The sequence below is a fragment of the Globicephala melas genome, chromosome 3, assembly GCF_963455315.2.
Source record: "Globicephala melas chromosome 3, mGloMel1.2, whole genome shotgun sequence".
In the NCBI taxonomy this organism is placed as follows: Eukaryota; Metazoa; Chordata; class Mammalia; order Artiodactyla; family Delphinidae; genus Globicephala; species Globicephala melas.
Genome location: NC_083316.1, coordinates 164,202,436 through 164,222,510, shown reverse-complemented (window position 1 = coordinate 164,222,510; position 20,075 = coordinate 164,202,436). Strand labels below are relative to the sequence as shown.

The window sequence follows — 20,075 nt, the reverse complement described above, 5'->3', positions numbered from 1 at the left end:
CTTGTCACAGAGTGACTCTGTGTGCTCCTAGGACAGTGATTGTGACAGTGACTCTGTGTGCTCCTAGGACAGTGATTGTGACAGCGTGTGTTTCTGGGATGCAGTGATGGTGGCATGTGATGTTATATTCCTGGGGACACTGTGATTGAGACACTGTGAAATGTTCTCTGCTGCTTGTGTGCCCCGTGTCTGAGAGCTGGTGCTCTCACTTTCAGGGCGTGCACCCAACTCCCTGACATGCTGTCCTCTAACCACCTAGTGTTCCGATGGGGTCTGACTTTGTGTCCTGGTGACATGTGTGACTGATGGCTTTGAGTGCTTCGCCTGACTCCCATGGGTGCCCCTCTACTTGGAACACCCCTGGGACCGCCAGATTCAGGCCTCTCCTGGAGTTCCTGAGGGAGGCCCTTCTAGGCTGGGACCCTCCTATTTTAGCTCTCTCTGGGGATCTCCAGCAGACACCACAGCCTCCAGGTCACCCACCCACCTCCATTCGGGGCACTCCAGCACCCCTGCCCACCCCCAGGAAGCAAATGTCACGGATCCAGCACTCACAGCCTGCTGTTTCCCACAGGGAACTGGAGAGAGGCTGAGAGAAAACAACAGGAAATGCCAAGACCAGGGGCAGCGCGCCAAACTGGCGCAGGTCACTGTCCTGAGAGACCCGAGGGGCGGCGGGGTCCAATAGGAACTGGACATTAGTCCCTTTTTAGGCCCCAGGGACTCCCCCTACCCTGGTCTCTGTGATGTTGACTCTCTGGGGACAGTGGCTGAGTGACATCATCATTATCTTAGTGAGAGCCGTCTCATCATGTCTCACTCTTGGGCTCCATGCCGGGGACTTTTCCACACATCTTCATCCCTAGTGACCTGTGAGGTAAACTGAGGCCCAGAGGGGCAAAGCCCCTTCTCCTTTTTTTGGCTGCGCCACATGGCATGCAGGATCTTAGTTCCCCGTAACCAGGGATTGAACCGCGCTCCCTGCAGTGTAAGTGCGGCGTCTTAACCACCGGACTGCCAGTGAAGTCCCGCCTTCTCCTTCTTGCCCAAGTTCACACAACCAAGAAATGGCAGAGCTGAGATTCCAGCATAGGTCCCATCTGATGCCTGTGTGTCCTGGCACAAGTGTCTTGCCCTCTCTGAGCCCCAGTTTTCCCATCGGTAAAGTGAGGCTGTTGTTGTCACTGCCCTGTGGGGATCATTTCGAGAGTTCTGTGAGATTGAGGATGTGTGTAAAGGACTTCACACAGCGAGTGCTTGGTAGTGACTCAGGGATTCGAATTTGGGAGAGGAGGTGGGCCCTCCGTAGACCCTGCTCCTGTAGGGTGGGAAGGAAAAACAGGAACCTCAACCACATCCCCGCAGGGGCTCAGGTTTCTGTTTCACTGTGGGCCTGCATAGCCTCCAGTGGCTGTGGCCGGAGGGAGGGCACTGGTGCCAGCATCCTCCCCCCACTCCCAGGCAGAAGGAGGAAGGAGAAACTGAAAGGCCTCGCATGGGAACTCACTCCTTAGGAATGAGCATTCTGCCAGCCCAGTTCTCCAGAAAGGGTGCACACACAGGGGCCTCCAGTGCTATCCACGTTAGAGTTCATGCAGCCACCAGAAAGGGGATCCAGAGAGCCCTCCAGACTTGAATCACAGGAACCTCCAAAGAGAGGGCACTGCCCCCCCCCACGTCTGAGATGGCATCTGAACCCCCCTCGAGACCTGGGGATGTAAGAGCCTGCGCTCCCGGCTCCCTGTGGGGCTGAGTCACGGCACCGCCACGATCTGTCAAAAGGCAGATGGAGCTGGAGGAAGAGAAGGACTCTGGTGGTGAGGTGGGGAGACTTGCCTGAACTGGGGGGCGAGGCCAACGTACCGACCCCTTTTGAACCCCCAGACTCTCCCCACCGAGGGAGGCTCTGCCTGGCCCCAGGAGGAGGTGGATACAGCCGGACTGGGGTCTCTCTCTGACCCGTGGTCTCCACTGGGGTCTTCGCCTCCCCCAGTCCCTGGCGCTCCCACATCCCTGCGTGTGTATCGGGAGTAGGTCTCTCCTCGCGCCCCTCCCTCCGCACGCCCTCTGCTGGGTGACAAGAAAGGCACAGGCTGAGTGTGCTCTCAGAGTCCGGACCTGCCTCCGGAACTCTCGTCCCCGAGCAAAGTCGCCGCCGCCGTCACTGCCGCGGCGCCCCGTATTATTACTTCATGTTTATTGAGCGTCGCGGACAGCGGGCGCCAGGCCGGCCGACCGCAGGCTGCGGGTGAGGTCCTCGCCCACCCGGGGTTGGTACCAGGCCGCTACCTCCATCCTCCACCTTCAGCCGAGCGTGGTGGAGACGGCCGCCTGGCGGATGGAGAGGAACTTGGCGGAAAAGTTGAGGACGCGGAGTTCCCGTCTCGCCTCCGCGCGCACTTGCCCAAGCCAATGCCCATGCCAGGGCCTCCCAACACCAACCTGCGTTTTAACTCCCGGCATCTTTGGCTTTCCATTCCTGCCGAGGAAACCGAGACACAAGTGATTTCCCTAAGGGCACACAGCGAGGAAGGAAGGGCAGAATTATTGTTAAAAACCAGGTCTCCTCGACTCCAGACCAGTGGGTGAGATTCAGATTGTAGCCCTGTCCGCTGACTCGCTGTGTGACCTGGGGCCAGCATCATGCCTCTCTGGGCCTCAGTTTCCTGATCAGTAAAGCCGGGCTGAATAAGATCTGCCCACCCCCCGGGCTGCGGTAAGGCTGAGATAGCCGACATTGGGGCTGGGCAGCGAGAAGCTGTTGTTTTGAGAACTGCACTTCCTCAAAATGCACTTCCTCAGCAGAGCGAAAGGGGGCGTCCCCCAAACCACAAACCCGGGTTCTGGCTGCCAGGGTGCCCCGTCTTTCAGCAGTAACAGATGGACTGCAAGCTCCTCCGAGTTGCAGGAAACTAGGGCTTTGGGCCTGGGAGAACTGCAGATCGGCAGGGTGAGGGCAGAGTTTTGGGGGGCATCTGAGCCCACTGTTTTCACTCCTGAGTAAGAGCCCAAATCCAGCCATTGCCCTTGACTTGCTGTGTGACCTTGGGAAAGGAATTCACCTGTCTGAGCCTCAGTTTCCTCATCTGCAACAGGGTCATTCATTCCAAAAACGTTGATTGAGTGGGACTTCCCTGGCAGTCCAGTGGTTAAGACAGTGGTTAAGACTCGGCGTTTCCACTGCAGGGGGCGTGGGTTCGATCCCTGGTCGGGGAACTAAGATCCTGCATGCCCTACATCGCGGCCAAAAAAAATCCAGAAATAAAAAACAAAACAAAAAACATTGATTGAACATCTTCGAGCTGTGGTGAAGACTGAAGTGGACCCAGTTCCCGCCATCCTGGAGTTCTCAGACTAGTGAGTGAGGAAGAAATAAGGAAAGGCATTCAATAATTCTAGGTGGTGACGCATGGGATGTGAAGAAAAGAGGGACCTTGAGGTCAGGGAATGCCTCTCTGAGGAGGTGACATTTGAGGAGAGACCTAAATGAAGTGAGAGAAGATGCTATGTGGGTGTCTGAAGGATGAGGTTGACAAGCAGAGGGAATAGCAGGTGCAGAGCTTCTGAGGTGGGAACCTGTCTCATATGTTGGAGGAAAAGCAGGGAGGCAAGTGTGACTGGGACAGAGTGAGCAAGGGGTGTTGGAAGGAAATGGGGCATGGAGGTGATGGGGCAGCTCATGTAGGGCCTTGTAGATCATGGTCAGGGCTGGCTTTAGACCTCAGTTTATATCTGACTTCAGGGGGCCGGAAGGAAACTGAACCGTGAAGGTCCTTTGGGCCAGAATTCCAGTCTCTGAAGTCAGACAACTCAACTCATAATCGAGAGAATTCCCTGGTGGTCCAGTGGTTAGGACTCGGCGCTCTCACTGCCGGGGTTCAATCCCTGGTTGGGGAATTAAGATCCTGCAAGCCACGTGTCACGGAAAAAAAAAAATAATAATAATCAACTCATAATCGAGCTGTGCTCCTTCCAGGCTGAGTGACCCTGACCAAGTCACTTCCCTCTCTGGACCTCAGCTTCCCCATCTCTGAAATGGGTCTAGTATGAACCCTATTCCCAAAGTCTGATGTGAGGAATCAACAAAACAATGCAGGGAACCCTGAGGGCAGGTAAATACAAATGCCCTTCCTTTCTGTTTGTACCTAGACTGAGGGGTACTGGTGGCCAGGGCATGGGTCTTAGTGGGTTTAGAGCAACAGTTCTCAATCAGGGGCAATTCTGCCCCCCAGGGAACATGTGGCAATGGCTGGAGACATTTTAGTCATCGTGACTGAGGGGGTGCTACTGGCATCTAGTGGGGAGGAGCCAGGGATTCTGCCACTGCTACTATCTCACAGGACTGCCCCCCAGGACAAAGGATCATCTGGTGCTAAATGTCAATGGTGCCAAGGTTGGGAAGCCCTGCATTCCCAACAAGGCGACATCACCTCCAACGGGGTGAAATTTGGTTCTTGGGATGGAGGTGTGAAAAAAAGCTTACTTTTATGTATAAAGCCCAGATAAACACCCAGTACATAAATGGATATACAGCATATCTATGGCATTAACATTTCGTGAAGGAGGCAACTTGGGGGTGGGTGGGGAAGGGAGCGTCTTAAAAGGCACTCGGGGGGGATTATCGTGAAATAAAAGGAGACAACCACTGGTCTGGAGCCTGGCTCAGCCACTCATTGGCTCTGTGACCTTGAGCAGATTGTTTCTCTCCAAGACTCAGTTTTCCCATCTGTAAAATGGGACGATAATGTCACTTGATGGGCATTTTGTGAGAATTAAATGAGATCATAGCTAGAGGCGGTAAATGCACAGGAAGCATTCTGAAGGTTAGCTGCTATGTCATCTTTATCATCATCAACCATCATCTGTATCCTCTGTCTAGTGCATGGCTTGCACATTATAAGCTCTCCATAAATGTTTTGTCCAATAATAATAATCGTAACTAGATAGTTCTTTGGGGCATGAGTCCACCATCTTCTCGGTCTGCTGGCTTTCCGAATAAAGTCACTATTCCTTGCCCCAATAACTTAGCACCCAATTTATTGGCCTGTCGTGTGGCAAGCAGTACAAGCTTGGACTTGGTAACACATTTTGGTGCAGCCAGCCAGGAGCCTTGCTGCTGTGGTTGGGGAATTTTCAGGTAAGGCCCTAACAGCTGCTAGGACCACTTGTCCTGAGAATTAGTCCTAACATTCAGTGAAAAGTGTACAGACACTTTTCTGAGCCTTTTATGTGTCCATCCATGAGGTCTGTAGTGTTACTTTACCCATTTTACAGGTAGGAAAACTGAGGCTCAGTGAAATGAAGTGACTGGGTCAAGGTCAAATGAATAAGAAGTGCCAGAGGCCAGACTCAAGCCTAGGTCATCCAACTTTGGGCCCCTTGACATGGGAGCCAACAGGTAGAGAGGGAAAGATATTCACAGAGGCAATTTAGATTTAAAGTAGAGATGTGCCCCATTTTCTTATTTTAAACAAGTTTCTCCCCCTTCCCGAACCCCAGAGAGCTGTAGACAGGAGGGATAGGCTCTGGAATTATAACTAGCTAGATGACTTTATTCAAGGATCTTCATCTCTCTGAGTCTCAGTTTCCCCATCTGTGAGAGGGGATAACATGCCCCCCGCAAAGTCACAGTGGCTGGGCATGCAGAGTCACCACCACTGGACCCCACAGAAGTCAGTGCTGAGGGGAGGTTGGGTTCCTGGAGCCACCTCATGAGCTGTGGGGCCCCCAATTCTAAGAGGTGCCTCAGAGGTGCTAAGGAGTGGGAGGACTGGGGGGATTCTTAGGAGTGTCTAGGGGGCTGTGAGCACACTCCAGGCTTCTAGGGGTGTCTAAGACTTATAAGGCATGTCTCAGAGCCTGTGGGGGGGCATTCTGGGGGTGCCCCAAGGATTGTGAGTACATCTTGGATTCTGGGGGTAGCCTAGGGTGGTAGGCCTGTCTTAGGAGCTGTGGAGGAATCTAGTTGTGCCCCTGGGATCTGTGGGGGGCACCCCAGGATTTTGGTGGCATCCCCATGGTTATGGGAATGTCCCCTGAGTCCTAAGGCACCCCTGAGGTAATGTTGGGTTCTCTGCACTTCTGGGGGCATCTCAGGAATGCTGTGGAACTACTAGGGGAGGGGATCTGAGGGATTGTGGAAGCCTTCCTGAGGCCTCTAAGGGACCCTAGGATTTGGGGGGGCCCTCACGGAGATCTTTGGGAATGCTCTGTGGCTGTGGGGGGTTCTTGGGGTGTTTGGAGGGTCTCCGCATGACTCAGAGATGGTGGGACTGCCCCAGGGGATTTGGGGGACATCTGAGGAAACATAGTGGTTGTCCTGGGATCTGAAGGGGTTTCTCGTGGACTCTCAGAGCACCTCTGGCATTTGTGGGTGCATCCTGGGATTGTTGGGGTGCCCCTGGAGTCTGTGGGCATGTTTCAGTAACAATGAGGGGACATCTGGGGAGCTGTGAGAGTGTCCGGTGACTATGGGAGCCTCTCAGAACACCTTTGGGTTTTGTGGGGGAACCCATGGATTTGGGGGGTACCTCTGGGTTGTGTGAGGACAGCTCAGGGATAGTAGGGGCACTCCTTAGGATTGTGGAGATCTAAGTCTGAGGGACTCTGGGGATGACCCTGAGGTCTGTAGTACCTCTCAACATCGTGGAGGCTGTGTGTGTGTGAGAGCACCCCAGAGATCTGGGGGCATTCCAGGTGTTTGTAGAGATGCTTCCGGCGATTGTGAGGACGGCAGAGGGACTGCGGGGGGCCCCTGGCGTCTGTGGGGTGTCCCCACCGCGGCGCGTGGGGTCTCCTGGCCCGCCCCGCCCCAGGGGCGGCCCCAGCGCGTAGCCGGAAGGGCCGAGGCGGCCGGGAGGGGTGGGGCCCGTGGGCCCGCGGGTAGGGCGGCCGGCCTGTGTGGGCCGCGCGGGGCGGGCGGCGCTGTTCCCCAGCGCCCGCCGAGGCTGGGCCGCCCTGCGGCCCCCCCACCCGCGCCCCGCGCCGAAGTCATGGCGCGGCCGCGCGGCCTGGGCCGCATACCCGAACTGCAGCTGGAGGCCTTCCCGGCGGCGGCAGCGGCGGCCACCGAGGACGAGGCGTTCCTGCCCGAGCCCCCGGCCCCGCGCGCGCCCCGCCGCCCACGTTCGCCACCTTCCTCGCCTGTCTTCTTTGCCAGCCCGTCCCCAACTTTCCGCAGGCGCCTTCGGCTTCTCCGCGGCTTTCAGGATTTCGGTCGCCAGGCGTGGGCCGGGTAAGTACGCGCTGGTGGCTGTGTGTTCGAGTCCCCCCTGGCCATCAGGCGCGCGCCAGGGTCTGGGGTTCGTAGCTGGCTCTGTCAGCCTCACTTTTTTTCTTCCGTCACAGGGCAGCGATAAAAATCAAGTCTGCTCGCCAGGGTTGCTGTGGAGACATCTGATAAGGCATGCAGTAGGCGCTCAATAAACGCTATGTTCCTCCCACTTCCTGTGCAGACCTGAAGCTGCGGTCAGGCTTTGGGGGAGTGAAGCCAACCTGCCATCCAGGGTGATGTGGGGACGTGTGTTCAGTTGTGTTATCCTTAGTCCACAGGCCTGTGAAATGGGGCCAGCGCTGCCCTCTGGGGGTTGCCTTGCCAGGAGGCACTGGAATATTACCGCGTGCACCGAGCAAGGAGGGCAAATGGAAGTTCCCTTCCTGGCCAGACCCGGGGTGGGCCGCGGCGGCGGGCAGCTTGGGGGTGAGGAGCCTGGAGGCCACATCCGGTCTGGCTTTCCAGTGTCCGTTTATCTTGGAAACGGAGGTTGGCGGCCCGGAGGTAGGCACGGGCTGGCTTCGGGGGCTTCTCCGGAGCCCGGAGAGGTCCTCTGGTTGCCCTTCTCCTCGATACTCTCCGCGTGCACTTGTTTAGAACCTGAGTCCGGAGACACAGGCTGAGAGAGGGCGCTGCAGGGACAGTACGCGGGCCCGCGGCCGGATTTGGGGACGAGATCGGGGCGGGAAGAGATAAGGAGGAGGGGTCGAGCCCCCTGGGAGGCCCGCGTGGGGTCGGGAAGAGTGTGTGTGTGGGGAAATCAGTGCCTGTCTCCGGTTTCTCTCGGTGTCGCTGTCTTCACCTCTGCCTCTCCTGTCTCTGTTATGCCGCCCCCACGCCCCCAACTCCACCTCCCCCGCATCCATCATCCCTCCCCCGGGTTTTTGTCACCGGACCCCGCACTGCGCCCGCTGGCAAGTCGTTCCCCCACGCAGGACGCACGGCGTTCGGAGACCTCCAGGGGGCCCAGCTCGACGTCAGGGAAGGGGTGGAAAAGGCGGGGCCAGGGGAGGGCTCGGAACCCGGGAAACCGGAGCCCGGGGCACCCTCCGAGGCCCGGGGGAAGGGAGGCAGGCGGGAAGTATGCGTAGAGTTCCGCAGGGCCCCCGCAGGAGGAGGCAGGCGCGGAGCCCGCCCAGGCGCTGCGGAAGGGGGTGGGGGGGGGGTGCCCGAACGCCCGGGGCCGTCCCTGGGGGCGGGGGGGTCACCGGGAGGGCGGGTGTGGAGGCGGCGCCGGCGGCGGCTGCAGACACCTAGGGCCTGGAGAGCAGTGCGCGCCGCACCACCGTGCAGCCGTCCCCATGCGCGCCCCGACGGTGCTTGGCACTCATGCGCTCCAGTGCAGCACCCCGGGCCCGACCCCGGCCCCCTGCCCTGGTACTGCCCCCCGCGGGCCCTGAGTCCCTGGTCCACTTCTCCTTCAGCGACGAGGACACCTGTTGGTACCCTCCAGGCAGATTTGTCAGGTGGGTGGCCCCCGGCCAGTCCCCTCCTTTGCCACCGGAGGGCTCTGGCTGCTGTGTGTGTGTGTGTGTGTGTGTGTGTGTGTGTGTGTAGGGTGGGGGAGCAGTCTGCCTTGGGGGGAGTCCCCAAAGTGGTTTACAGGGTCTGTCTGGTATGGAGCCTCACCCCCTTCCTGGGCCCTAAACTGTCTGGATGCTGCTGAGGGCTTCCTGCAGGTGGTGCCCCCCAGAATGGGTGCTGGGTCCTGCCCCCTTCCTGCTTACCCAAGATGGGATCCCTTAACCCTCTTTGTGCCCCAAATCTGGGCTTCTGGCATTCACCGTAGCAGCAAATATGGGTGTCCTGCATCACCCAGGCTCCACTCCCGGGCTACTGGCCTCAAGCCACGTCCCTCCGGCCCTGCTCTGCTCAGTGCCTCCAGCCTTACCCTCCCTTCTTCCTTGCTGGGGCTGCCAGGATGAAAACCAAGCTGGGGTGGGGGTGGGGAGGAGGTTCCTGCTGGAACTCCTGGGGGGTATTTAGAATCAGCTGGACAGCGCTGAGGCAGAGAAGTGGTCTTTAGGTTCTCAGGGTGCTCCAGCCTTGTACCTGCTCCCCTGCACCAACCGCTTCAGACACCCAGACATGCACATGCTCTCCCACATGGATACACGCACTCCACATATGCAGCTACACAGGACACAAACACAGACACACCCACACACAGGGTAATCGAGATCACCTGGTGTGTACTGTGCTAGGCATGGGTCTTCTGGCTGACGGGGCCAAAAAGAGAACCCCACAGGTGACCCATGGCCATGGTGACAAACACCACAGAAACCCTGGTCTCACACAGCCTCGCATACACTGCGCTGACCCCAGGTACACACTGTCACTGCAACGCACACCCAGGCCCGATTCCCACCTGCACATGGCCACACACAGGAGCTTTCAACCTCATACCCACTGAGGAGTCAGGGCCCATGTGCAGCACACAGGTACCCTCTCCCAAGGTCAGACAGACCACAGACACAGACATAGATACACAGATACACACAGGCACCACCAACACCCAGACCCCGCTCACACACACACACGTACAAATCCACACTATATGCACACAGGGGCTCCTGAGCGTGCACACACACCCCGACTCACACACACACAGACCCTCCTTGCACACCCAGCCCCACAAACTGCCGTGTCACCTGGCACCATGCGCCCTCCTGGCAGACACACACCAGCGCCCGCCCCCAACCTCCGTGTGACCTTCACAAAGCAAATGCCAGGCCTTTCCATGAAGCCTGCTTGGCACCTCCTACAAGGCAGTCAGGTGGAGTGGGGCAGGGAGCCCAGGGAGATGCCAGGCCTGCCTGGGGGAGACGGACACCCAGTGATTTACTGGGCAGCCTTGTAGCCCGGCTGCCCTGGTTCAAATCCTGGCTTTACCACTAGCCAAGTTACTTACTCATCCTGTTTGTGCCTCAGTTTCTTTCTCTGGAAAATGGGGCATTAGTACACATCCAGGCATAGCAGAGTGCCTAGCATGTGACATTCAGTAGCAGCTGGCTACTTTCATTGTCATGATCTTTACCAACTGGGATGTGTCCCCTTTCCTGGCCACCCCCACTCCCCTGCTTGTTTCTTTCCCATCGGCCCCTGCAGCAGAACTCTCTGAAGCCTGGATCTGCCCCTAGGCTGCACAGTCCTGCAGAGGCCCAATCTGATGCTCTGGGAGCCCAGGTGGGCAGGCCTCGGGGCCCCAGAGGGGTGGAGGCAGGTAGCAGCTTCAACTGAGAATGCCATCAAGTGGTCAGCCTGTCCAAAGGGGAGCCTTGGGCAAGTCGTTTCCTTTGTGATGAAGTGTCTGGGTGTGTGGCTGTGATGACAGGGCCTGTCGGCTGCCCTTGACTCCGATTTGTGGCTTCAGGTCCCACTGGGACAGTGCTGGAACAGCCTCCAGCCAGACTTTGGCCACGCTGAGCAGTGGCAGGTCAGGGAGGGGTGAGTTCCCACAGCTCTGGGGTTTGGTTCTGAGGGGTAGCTGAGACCCCACCCCCCCCCACACACACACATACACACACAAACACACACACTCAGGCTGCAGTTCAACAGGCCCGATTCTCCTCTGCCCTTCCACAGCCCAGGGGACATTCGCTCCTGGAAGCACAAACAGCAGGGCCCCAGGGAGCCTCCTCTTCCCATCCCGGCCTCTGGGCTCCTGCTTACGTGAGCTGAATCCCCTGGGGCTGCAGGATCTGCCCGCAAGGCTAGTCGGTCGCCCTCTGGACTTGGGTCTCACCTTCCCCCAACGAACTGTGGCTTCAGGTCCTGGGGCGGGGTTGAGGTCCTCAGTATGGAACTATGTTCCTCTCCCCTCCACAGGGGCACTCAGCAGAGCCAAAACGCCCAGGCTGGGCCTTGGGAGACAGGACATGGTTCGCAGGCAGCAAGGCCACCAACCCCTCACTGCCTCTCTGCACCACCGCCTCCTCGTTGACCCAGGACGTTAACAGAACCCAACTCACAGAGTTAGTGGGAGACCTCATTGGGTTCACGTGTACAAAGCACTTTGATAGTGCTAGGCACACGGCAGATACTGAATAAATATCTTATTATTATTACTATAAGCTTAAAGGATCTAACCTGGCACCCAGTACACAGCAGGTGCTTAATAAATGGGCATTATCATCAAAGGCCCAAGCTTATGATCTAAGAGTATTTTCATTCCTGAGCGTGGTGTTTTTTTTTTTTTTTTTGGCTGCATTTGGTCCTCGTTGCTGCGTGCGGGCTTTCTCTCTAGTTGCGGCGAGCGGGGGCTACTCTTCGTTGCAGTGCAGGGGCTTCTCACTGTGGTGGCTTCTCTTGTTATGGAGCACAAGCTCTAGGCGCGCAGGCTCAGTAGTTGTGGCGCACGGGCTTAGTTGCTCCATGGCATGTGGTATCTTCGCGGACCGGGGCTCGAACCCGTGTTCCCTGCATTGGCAGGCGGATTCTTAACCACTGTGCCACCAGGGAAGTCCCTGAGGGTTTTGTGTTTTTTTTAATTTACTTAAAAAAATTAACATGAAGTAAAATTCACCTTGTTTTTGGCTGTGCTGTGCAGCTTGTGGGATCTTAGTTCTGCGACCAGGGATCGAACCAGGGCCCTGGCAGTGTAAGCGCAGAGTCCTAACCACTGGACTGCCAGGGAATTCCCAAAATTCAGCCTTTTTAGTATATATTGCATAAGGGTTTTTTTTTAATTGTGTAAAATATGCATAATAAAATTTACCATTTTAACTTGAGTGTACAATTCAGTCATTAAGTACAACCACATTGTTGTGCAACCATCACCACCATCCATTTCCAGGATTTTTTCATCTTCCTAAGCTGAAACTCTGTCCTCATTAAACACTAACTCCCCATTCCCACTCCCTCAGCCCCTGGCACCCACCATTCTACTTTCTGTTTCTATGAATTTGACTCCTCTAGGGACCTCATGTAAGTGGAATTGTACAATATTTGTCCTTTTGTGTCTGGCGTATTTCATTTAGCGTAATGTTTTCAAGGTTCATTCATGTTGAAACATGCGTCAGAATTTCCTTTCTTTTTAAGGCTGAGTAATATTTCATTGTATATATACCACATTTTCGTTATTCACCCATTAATGGGCATTTGAGTTGTTTCTGCCCTTTGGCTGTTGTAAATAATGCCGCTAGGAACACTGGTGTACAAGTATCTGTTGGAGTCCTGCCATTCAATTCCTTGGGGTGTACATACTGAGGAGTTAGCTTTGCTGGATCACGTGGTCATTCTGTACTTAAGTTTTTGAGGAGCTGCCAAACTCTTTTCCGCACTGGCTTCACCATTTTGTATTCCCACCAGCAGCGCACAAGTATTCTGATTCCTCCACGTGCTCCCCAACACTTGTTATTTTCCTTTTTTTTTTAATAATAGCCATCCTGATGGGTATGCAGTGGTATCTCATTGGGATTTCTTTTTTTTTTTTTTTTTTTTGCAGTACGCAGGCCTCTCACTGTTGTGGCCTCTCCCGTTGTGGAGCACAGGCTCCGGACGCGCAGGCTCAGCGGCCATGGCTCACAGGCCCAGCCGCTCCACGGCATGTGGGATCTTCCCGGACCGGGGCACGAACCCGTGTCCCCTGCATCGGCAGGCGGACTGTCAATCACTGCGCCACGAGGGAAGCCCCGGGATTTCTTTTTATATAAGTTTATTTATATTTGGCTGCGTTGGGTCTTCGTTGCTGCACGCGGGCTTTCTCTAGTTGTGGTGATCGGGGGCTACTCTTCATTGCAGTGCGTGGGCTTCTCATTGTGGTGGCTTCTCTTATTGTGCAGCATGGGTTCTAGGTGCATAGGCTTCAGTAGTTATGGCATGCGGGCTCACTAGTTGTGGCTCGCAGGCTCTAGAGCGCAGGCTCAGTAGTTGTGGCACACGGGCTTAGTTGCTCTGTGGCATGTGGGATCTTCCCGGACCAGGGATCGAACCCGTGTCCCCTGCACTGGCAGGTGGATTCTTAACCACTGCGCCATCAGGGAAGTCCCTCTCATTGGGGTTTTGATTTGCATTTCCCTAATGACCAGTGGTGTTGAGCATCTTCTCATGTTTATTGTCCATCTGTATATCTTCTGTGAAGAAATGTTTATTTAAGTGCTTTTCCCACTTTTTTTTTTTTTTTTTTTGCCACGCACGTGGCTTGTGGGATCTTAGTTCCGCAACGAGGGATCAAACCCAGGCCCTCAGCAGTGAGAGCACGGAGTTCTAACCACTGGACCACCAGGCAATTCCCTCCCACTTTTAATTGGGTTGTTTGTTTTGTTGTTGTTGTTGTTGTTGAGTTTTAGGAGTTCTTTATATAGTCTAGAACATTAATCCCTTGTCAAATATGAGATTTGCAAAAACATTCTCCCGGGACTTCCCTGGTGATCCAGTGGTTAAGACTGCACGCTTCCACTGCAGGGTGCGCAGGTTCAATCCCTGGTCGGGGAACTAAGATCCTGCCTGCCCCGTGGTGTGGGCAAAAACAAGCAAACAAACAAAAAAAACTATTAAAAAAAAAAAAGTTCTCCTGGGGCTTCCCTGGTGGCGCAGTGGTTGAGAGTCCGCCTGCCGATGCAGGGGACACGGGTTCGTGCCCCAGTCCGGGAAGAGCCCACATGCCGTGGAGCGGCTGGGCCCGTGAGCCATGGCCGCTGAGCCTGTGCGTCCGGAGCCTGTGCTCCGCAACGGGAGAGGCCACAACAGTGAGAGGCCCGCATACCGCAAAAAAAAAGAAATGTTCTCCCATTCTGTGGATTACCTTTTCACTCCCTGAATAGTGTCTTTTTATTTTTTTTAGTTTATTTTTATTTATTCTTTCTTCTTTTTTTTTTTTTTGCTGCGTTGGGTCTTCATTGCTGCGCGCCAGCTTTCTCTAGTTGCGGTGAGCAGGGGCTACTCTTCGTTGCGGCGCAAGGGCTTCTCATTGCAGTGGCTTCTCTTGTTGGGGAGCTCGGGCTCTAGGTGTGCGGGCTTCAGTAGTTGTGGCACGCGGGCTCAGTAGTTGTGGCGCACGGGCTTAATTGCTCCAAGGCATGTGGGATCTTCCCGGACCAGGGCTCAAACCCGTGTCCCCTGTATTGGCAGGGGGATTCTTAACCACTGCATCACCCGGGAAGTCCTGAACATTGTTGCAATTTTGATAGGGATGGCATTGAATCTGTAGATTGCTTTGAGTAGTATGGACATCTTGACATTATTAAGTCTTCCAGTCCATGAATATGGTATGTCTTTCCATTTATTTGTGTTTTTAATTTCTTTCAGCAACATTTTGTAGTTTTCAGTATACAGAGGTTTTGCCTCCTTGGTTAACTTTATTCCTAAGTATCTTAATCATTCTGATGCTATGGTAAGTGGAATTGTTTTCATAATATCCCTTTTAGTTTGTTCATTGTTAAGGGCATAGAAAAGCAACTGACTTTTGTGTGTTGATTTGATATCCTGCAACTTGGCTAAATTCATTTATTAGTTGTATGAGGGTTTTTTTTTTTTTTTTTTGCGGTACGTGGGCCTCTTACTGTTGTGGCCTCTCCCGTTGCGGAGCACAGACTCCAGACGCGCAGGCTCAACAGCCATGGCTCACGGGCCCAGCCGCTCTGCGGCATGTGGGATCTTCCCGGACCGGGGCACGAACCCGTGTCCCCTGCATTGGCAGGCGGACTCTCAACCACTGCGCCACCAGGGAAGCCCCAGTTGTATGAGTTTTGACACATGTAATCCCCACCACTGGCTTCTTTCTCTTAGCAAAATTCATTTGAGAGTCATCCAAGTTATTTTGTGTTTGAGTAGTTAAAAAGGAAACTGTTTCTTTCTACTTTTGCAGAAAACTTCTGACACAAAATGTGTTTGGTTTTTTCCCCACACCAACCCATTCTCCAATACTCCATGGACATTAACTGGGTGAACTACAGTTTAATTCAATTCTGACACTAACTGGAGTTCGTGCAGATCCCACAGGTTAAGGGCTTAGTCCCACAAGACCTCCCCCACTTCAGATGTCAGTCTCAAATCCAGGTTGTCACCTGTGCTTTTGGGCGACCAACTGTAAATCAGAGGTACCTACAACCCCCTCCTCTGGTTCGATAATTTGCTAGAACGGTTCACAGAACTCAGGAAACCAGTTTACTTACTAGATGGCTGGGGGTGGTGGTGGTTTTTTTTAATTTTTAAAAATTTATTTTTTGTATTCCCCTCCTGGTTTATTTTATTTTATTTTATTTATTTATTTTGCGGCACGTGGGCCTCTCACTGTTGTGGCCTCTCCCGTTGCGGAGCACAGGCTCCGGATGCACAGGCTCAGCGGCCATGGCTCACGGGCCCAGCCGCTCCGCAACATGTGGGATCTTCCTGGACCGGGGCACGAACCCGTGTCCCCTGCATCAGCAGGTGCACTCTCAACCACCGCGCCACCAGGGAAGCCCCTCCTGGTTTATTTTAAAAGATACAACTCAGGAACAGCCAGATGGAAGCGATACATATAAAAAGGAATTGGGGGAGGGACTTGGAGCTTCCCCAGGTGTGCCACCTTCCCAGCACCTTGATATGTTCAGCAACCCAGCAGCTCTCCAAACCGTGTCATTCAGGGATTTTGATGGTGGCTTCATTATGTAGCCACGATTGACTAAACCATTGGCCATTCCACTGGTGATTAACTCAACCTCCAGTCCTGGTCCCTGAACTGGTCCAGCCTCTCTAATCACATGGTTGGCTCTCCTGGCAACCAGCCCCCATCCGGAGGCTGTCCAGGAGTCCCTAGCGGTCAGTCATCTCGTTAGCATACAAAAAGATACCTATTACTGTGGAGATTTCCAGGGTTTCAGGAACTGTGTACCAGGAAACCAAGGCTGAGGCCAAATATATATATTTATTCTTTCACAGTACTTATGGTCCCCGACTTATGACAGTTCGACTTATGATTTTTCAACTTCATAATGATGTGAAAGCAATACGCATGCAGTAGAAACCGTACCTCAATTTTTGATATTTTCCTGGGTTAGTAACATGTGGTCTGATTCTCTCTTGTGATCCTGGGCAGCGGCAGCAAACGCCGCAGCTCCCAGCCAGCCACGCGATCATGAGGGTCAACAATTGATACACTTACAACCGTTCTAGACCCGTACAACCACTCTGTTTTTCAGCTTCAGTACAGTACTCCATAAATTACATGAGCTATTCGGCACTTTATTATAAAATACGCTTTGTGTTAGATTATTTTGCCCAACCGTAGGCTAATGTAAGTGCTCTGAGCACGTTTCAGGTAGGCTAGGCTACACTGTGATGTAGGTAGTTTAGGTGTCTTAAATGTGTTTTCAGCTATCGATATTTTCAATTTATGGTGGGTTTATCAGGACATAACCCTGTCATAAGTCAAGGAAGAGCTGTAGTTCATGTTTGTGGTTTTGAAATTGCTGAATAGTATTCCGTGGCATGGCTCTGCTACCGTTTATCCATTCACCCGTTGACGCACACTTGATTTGCTTGTTTCTAGTTTTTGGTGACTATGAACAGAACTGCTCTAAACATCAGTCAGCAGGTTTTTGAGTAGAAGTATGTTTTTATTTCTCTTGGGTAAATATATAGGAGTGGATTTGTTGGCTTGTACAATAAGCATGTGTTTAATTTCATAAGAAACTGACCAACTGTCTTCCAGAGGGGCTGTACCACTTTGCATTCCCCTCAGCAATGAATGGGAGTTCCAGTTGCTCTGAATCCTTATCATCACTTGATATCGTTGTCAGTTTTCATTTGTTTAGCATGCTAGTAGGTGTGAAGTGATAGTCCATGGTTTTAATTTGCATTTCCCTAAGGAGGAATGATGTTTCCTGTGCTGATTTGCCATCTGTATATCTTCTTTGGTGAACTGACCATACTTTTGCTCATTTTTTCACTGAGTTATTTGTCTTCTTCTTATTGAGTTTTCAGAGTTCATCATGTACACTGGCCACAAGTCCTTTGTCAGATATTTTCTCCCAGTCTATAGCTTGTCTTTTTATTCTCTTGACAGTGTCTTTTGCAGAGCAGTTTTCAATGTTTTTAAAACGTTTTTTGAAGTTTGTTTTTAAAAGAAGTTGGAATTTTTGGCTATTTAAAATTTCTGGTTTCTTTACTAAAATTGGAACATCTGGTTGGTCAGGGTCCCCAGCTCCACTCTGCTTTTTATGTTGGCCGCCTGACCCCTGGAAACATTTGCTCTAAGGGGAGGAATGTGCTCTGATGGGGGTCAAGTCGGCAGAGGGCAGCAGTTAACATTTTGGTCTGAGGAATCACAAGACTTTGGTTTGAATTCTGACCCCACCATGACCTTGCTGTGTGACACAGAGCCAATCATTCTCCTCTCTGAACCTTAGTTTCTTCATCTGTAAAATGGAGGCAATGAAGTCCTTCCCCATTCCCTCACCCCAGGACTGGCCCGGAAGAAAGGCCCAATATATGGAAATTGATATCACTGTCCTGGCCTAGGAGATTTCAGATTTATTTCTTGGCAGAGGGAACATTCAAATAAAATCTTAGGCTGACATTCAGTAGTAGGACCAGAAAGGGAGGGAGGGTTCTCTTTCTTCCCCCTACCCCCTTGTACCCACCAGAGCATTGCCTGAAGTCGGCTGACCAGTCTGCTAACCCCCTGACTTTAAGAGTAACAGACCAGAGGAGGCAGTGACCTTGAAGTCACACAGCATGTCACAGGCACACAGCTCCCCACTCTCATCCTCAAATCTTCATACTGATTGCCTTGCTGAGTTCACTACCCAGGTGGCATATATGAGGCTGATAGACTTGTAGTTGCCAGTGTTTTCTGAGCTCTTTGTTAAGCACCATTCTGAGCGTTTTGCCTGTGTTGACACTGGTCACCTGGATGGCCTGAGGCAGATGGTGGTTGTCCCAATTTTGTAGATGAGGAAACTGAAATTCCATCTTTCCCTCAAGTTACGTAGCCGGGAAGCGGCACAGCCAGCTTTTCCCTGACTCATCCTGAGGGTCTGTCTTGCCAGTGCCACCAGGCTGTGTCCTGTCTCTGTCATCTGTCTGTATTTCTGCTCAAGCCACACCAATTTCCTTGCTGGTCCTCCAACAAGAACCAAATCCTGCCAGTGGGCGTTTGCACTTGCTGTTTCCTCACCCTGGAGTACTTTCTCCTACCTCCTGACCTGTGGCCTACACCTTCTCATCTTTCAGGACCTGCTCCTGAAAGATATCCTGCAGATATCACTTCCTCAGAGAGGCCCGTCTCAACCATATCAGCTAAAATCACCTCTCCAGTCACCCACCTCACTTTTCTTTTTTCTGCGGTACGCGGGCCTCTCACTGCTGTGGCCTCTCCCGCTGCGGAGCACAGGCTCCGGACGCGCAGGCTCAGCGGCCGTGGCTCACGGGCCCAGCCGCTCCGCGGCATGTGGGATCCTCCCGGACCGGGGCACGAACCTGTGTCCCCTGCATCGGCAGGCGGACTCTCAACCACTGCGCCACCGGGGAAGCCCTACCCACATCATTTTAATTCTCTGCATGGCAGTCCGTATATTCATTCATTCACTCATACATTGATTCATGCGATTGACATCTCTTGGGCATCCACTGCGTGTCAGGCCATGTTCTTGGCCTAAAGTATACAGTAGTGAACAAAGCAGACAAAAGTCCTTGCCCTGCAGAGCTTAGTTCTAGAAGGGAAGGCAAACAGTGAAGAGTAAAATATAGAATGTGTCAGGTAAGTAGTATTTATTTTAAGGAAGGGAAATGTGAACTATAAGGGCAGGGGTTGACATTTTAGATGGGTTGGTCAGGAGAGGCCTTCCTGAGGAGGCAACATTTGAGAAGGAGCCTGAAGGAAGTGAAGGAGGCGCCAATGGAGATCTGGGCAAAGGGATGTTCAAAGGCCCTGAGGCAGGAATGTATCTGGAATGTTAAGGAACAGTTAGGCGGCCATTATGGCTGGAGCAGAGTACGTGAGGGGTAGACTGGGAGGTCGTGGGGAGCGTCTGTGGGCACAGCAAGGACTTTGGCTTTTGCTTTGAGTGAGCTGGGAGCCGTAGAAGGTTCTGAGAAGAGGAGTGATGTGACCTGACTCAGGTGTTCACAGGCTCCCTCTGGCCGCTGTAGGAGAGCAGACTGGGGGGCAAAGACGGGAGCTGGGGACCAGGGCAGAGGCGAATGTACTGGTCCAGGCAAGTGTTAAGGTGGGGCCGGCCGAGGAAGGGGTGCAAAGTGGACAGATTCTGAACAAATTTGGTTGATTTGAGGTGCAAAGGAAAAAACAGAGCCAAGGAAGACCCCACGACTTTTGGGGTGTGCGTTGCTGCTAGGTTAACCTTTTGATAGTCTAGCCCTCCCCGTGTCATCTCTGTGAGGGCAGATCATGGTCTGTCTTGGTCCCTGCTGTGTCTCCAGCTCCTGCAACAGGACCTGGCCCACAAAGGCGCTCAGTCACTGATCTCTGTCATTTCCTGTCTCCCATCTCTTTTGGGGTACCTGTCTCTCTGTCAGGAATTTCCCTGGTCCCCGTATTCCTCTTGACCCACCCCCCCCAATGCCATCTCAGCCCCCCGACCCCTCTTCCTGCCCGCCCCTTGCAGCTTGGAGGCGGAGAATGGGCCGACGCCATCGCCAGGCCGCAGCCCCCTGGACTCGCAGGCGAGCCCGGGACTCGTGCTACACTCTGGGGCGGCCACCAGCCAGCGCCGAGAATCCTTTCTTTACCGCTCAGACAGCGACTATGACATGTCACCCAAGACCATGTCCCGGAACTCGTCGGTCACCAGCGAGGCGTGAGCACCCCCGATCCCTACCCGCCAGCTCTTCCAGGCCTGGCCCCAGCACAAGCTGCCCT

The 20,075-nt window shown here is 53.6% G+C and overlaps 1 protein-coding gene across 6 annotated transcripts in view; it reads left to right on the top strand.

Moving 5' to 3' along the window:
- Positions 1–20,075, top strand: part of PDE4A (phosphodiesterase 4A) — a 45,213-nt gene that overhangs the window by 11,212 nt on the left and 13,926 nt on the right. For 5 of the 6 annotated variants that reach the window (XM_060297131.1, XM_060297130.1, XM_060297132.1 and 2 more), the window contains one exon: positions 19,822–20,013. In XM_060297131.1, coding sequence (XP_060153114.1) covers positions 19,822–20,013 — 192 coding nt within the window. Of the gene's footprint in view, positions 1–6,871; positions 7,235–19,821; positions 20,014–20,075 lie in introns of those variants that run through there. The other variant, XM_030879657.3, reaches the window with a different exon arrangement.